Raw genomic sequence first — 3021 nt, 5'->3', positions numbered from 1 at the left:
CCCATTTCATCCCTAAATACACTCCACACCCCTCCCACCCTCCCTCTCATCTGAGCACCTCCTGGATGACGGGTCATCCCTGCACCTTGCCCACCGCCCCGGGTCAGAAGCAGTGTCGCAAGACACAGCACATCCACAGCAAGGCCGCTTCATTTAATCGGCGACCCCCCTCTCCGTCCCCCCTTGCATATAAGGAGAGGACGGGGAGAAATCCCTTCGGGCTGCGTCAAAATTTACTCACACATACTACCCCACCCCCCACTCACCCACCCATTCCACCTCATGCAATCACAACATCATCCATATACAACCATTCTCCACTCACCTCTGTCTTCCGTCCTCTCCCTTCCTTCCTCAACAGACATTCCCCTCTTCCCCAAAGCCCCCTTCACCCCATCCATCCACCTCATCCTAGGACGTCTTAAAAAAAAAAAAATAATAATAATAATAATAATAATAATAATAATAATAATAATAATGATAACAATAATAATAACAATAATAATAAATAACGATAATCATAACAGCATTACCAATAACAATAACAAAAGAAATAATAACATTAACAGTGATGATAATGGTAAACTGTCCAGTGATAAAAGGAAAAAATAAAAAGATGCTTTACTGATTTTATCGTTTAATTCCGTACACATGCAAAGATAACAAAAACTACAAATATTCTAATTTCTTTAAGGAGATATGCTTTTACATTTGTCATCTTAGACAATTGTCTTGTTATTAGAATCTAAATCACAGAGGATGGATAACCAACCGTATGCTTAGAACACAACTGTATGTGATCAATAAACTAAAGTGAATTGTCTTTTCCAAGTAAAACAACAACAAATCATACTACACAGTAAACAATATCTGTTAGAGTCCGCTCGTTGGTCTGGAAAAATTCGACTTAAAGTTCTTTTGGAAGTTAGGTTAGCTTAGGTAAACTTATGTTAGGTTATGTTAGGTGGTTATGTTAGGTTAGGCTAGGTTGGTTAGGTTGGGTTAGGTTAGGTTGGGTTAGGTTGGGTTAGGGTAGGTTAGGTTAGGTTAGGTTGGGTTAGGTTAGGTTGGGTTAGGTTGGGTTAGGGTAGGTTAGGTTAGGTTAGGTTAGGTTAGGCTAGGTTGGGTTAGGTTAGGTCAGAATAGGTTAGGTTAGGTTAGAATAGGTTAGGTTAGGTTAAGTTAGGTCAGGTTAGATTAGGTTAGGTTAGATTAGGTTAGGTTAGGTTAGGTTGGGTTGGGTTGGGTTAGGTTGGGTTAGGTTAGGGTGGGTTAGGTGACGTTAGGCTAGGTTAGATTAGGTTAAGTTAGGTCAGGTTAAGTTAGATTAGGCTAGGTTGGGTTGGGTTAGGTTGGGTTAGGTTAGGGTGGGTTAGGTGACGTTAGGCTAGGTTAGGTTAGGTTAAGTTAGGTCAGGTTAAGTTAGATTAGGCTAGGTTGGGTTAGGTTAGATTAGGCTAGGTTGAGTTAGGTTAGGTTAGGTTAGGTTGTGTTGGGTTAGGTTAGGTTAGGTTAGGTTAGGTTGGGTTAGGTCAAGTTAAGTTAGGTTATGTCAGATTTAATTAGGTTAGTTAGGTTAAGTTAGGTCAGGTTAGGTTAGGTTAGGTTAGATTAGGTTAGGTTAAGTTAGGTTAGGTTAAGCTAGGTTGAGTTTCGTTAGGTTAGGTTAGGTTTGATGTGATGTTGTATAGGAAGAATATTATCTTAAATTGTTTAGTAAATTAGGATGTTCTTCACTGATAAACAAGATGGGTCTCTCTTGTTCCAAAGCTATAACTTCACTTAAATTGTGAAGTACAAGCATGAGCGTTAACTTAAGTAGAATTATGTGTTGAATTAGAAATAACTGTAATCAAAACCTGGTTTTGAATTATGCTGCAGTAGCCCCCCCCCCTCCCTTCCACTCGTAAAGCAAGTTTCCGTCGATGCTGTTCGATCCACGAGTCTTCATTGGCAAAGCCGTGACTTGTTACAAACTTACGTACGTCTGCAGTCTCTTCCATACAAAATAGATATTTTTATGAATATTTTCGGTAAGAATGACATGTGATGACTTGTTTTGATTAGTGTCTAGATTTGTTTAGTATCTAGACCAGGTTTGGGCAACTTTTTTAAGTATGGTTATCAAAATCAGCCAAATCTTTGATGCAAAAATTTCTCGTGTGTCGACGGCGTAAAATTGTAGGCCTACATACGTGTATAGGCCCCCTCCCTCCTTTCACCTCCTATGAAGGCCCCAATCCGCCGCCCAGCGCAGCATACGGATACCAATGTTCATATAAAAATAGCTGGAGATTTATTAGTTATCTTTTTTAAGGTGAGCTCTGGGTTTCGCGTGCCGGAATAAAGTCAGTGTGTCAGGTTTGGCACGCGTGCCAAGGGTTGTCCACACTTGATTCAAACGCCACTGGTCAAACGGTGGGGTGCAGTGCGATAGACCGAAGCTGTACTTACTGGGCAATGGACAGGGTCGTTGTTCATGTAAGAATGATCAGTTTTCACAAACTCGCGTCAAACCGTCGTTTGTGCTTTCCGAACGCGCTGTGCAATGTGTGCTACAGTGTACATTTGCAAACTCAAAAGGGACACAGTTGAAGACCGGGTGAACTAGCTAAGCACGGTCGGTAGTGAGAAAGACGGATGTCGTCCCGGAGTGATGGGATACAGCCCTACTTTGCACTTTTTATCTACTTTTTTTTTTTTATCTATTTTCATAAACTTTCATAATCACTTATTACACTATGACTAATGACCAAATGGATGGCCCAGTGTTTTTTCTTATCAGCCTAATGTTTTCTGTTTTTGCTGTGGTCATTATCGTCTTCGTCCTCATCGTCCTCATCATCATAATCCTCATCGTCCTCATCGTCCTCATCATCCTCATCGTCATCATCCTCATCGTCATCATCCTCATCGTCCTCATCATCATCGTCATAATCTTCGTTATCGTCGCCGTCTTTGTCATTGGCACGTTTGTGTTCGTCCTTGTGCTCCTGGCCTTCACCGGTTTTGTGGGTTTTG

At 41.2% G+C, this 3021-nt stretch overlaps 1 protein-coding gene across 2 annotated transcripts in view; it reads right to left on the bottom strand.

Annotated features, from left to right (window-relative positions):
- Positions 1 to 620: 620 nt before the first annotated feature.
- Positions 621 to 3021, bottom strand: part of LOC143026391 (uncharacterized) — a 7997-nt gene continuing 5596 nt past the window's right edge. Inside the window, exon 2 of one of the 2 annotated variants that reach the window (XM_076186678.1) lies at positions 621 to 3021. This exon is cut by the window's right edge and continues 106 nt beyond it. In XM_076186678.1, the coding sequence (XP_076042793.1) occupies positions 2787 to 3021 (235 nt within the window). In that variant the 3' untranslated portion in view covers positions 621 to 2786. The other variant, XM_076186679.1, reaches the window with a different exon arrangement.

The sequence above is a fragment of the Oratosquilla oratoria genome, chromosome 6, assembly GCF_046742065.1.
Source record: "Oratosquilla oratoria isolate Oo_2021 chromosome 6, ASM4674206v1, whole genome shotgun sequence".
NCBI lineage: Eukaryota > Metazoa > Arthropoda > Malacostraca > Stomatopoda > Squillidae > Oratosquilla > Oratosquilla oratoria.
Note: the sequence above shows the minus strand (reverse complement) of the source record. Positions and strands in the feature narration are given on the sequence as shown.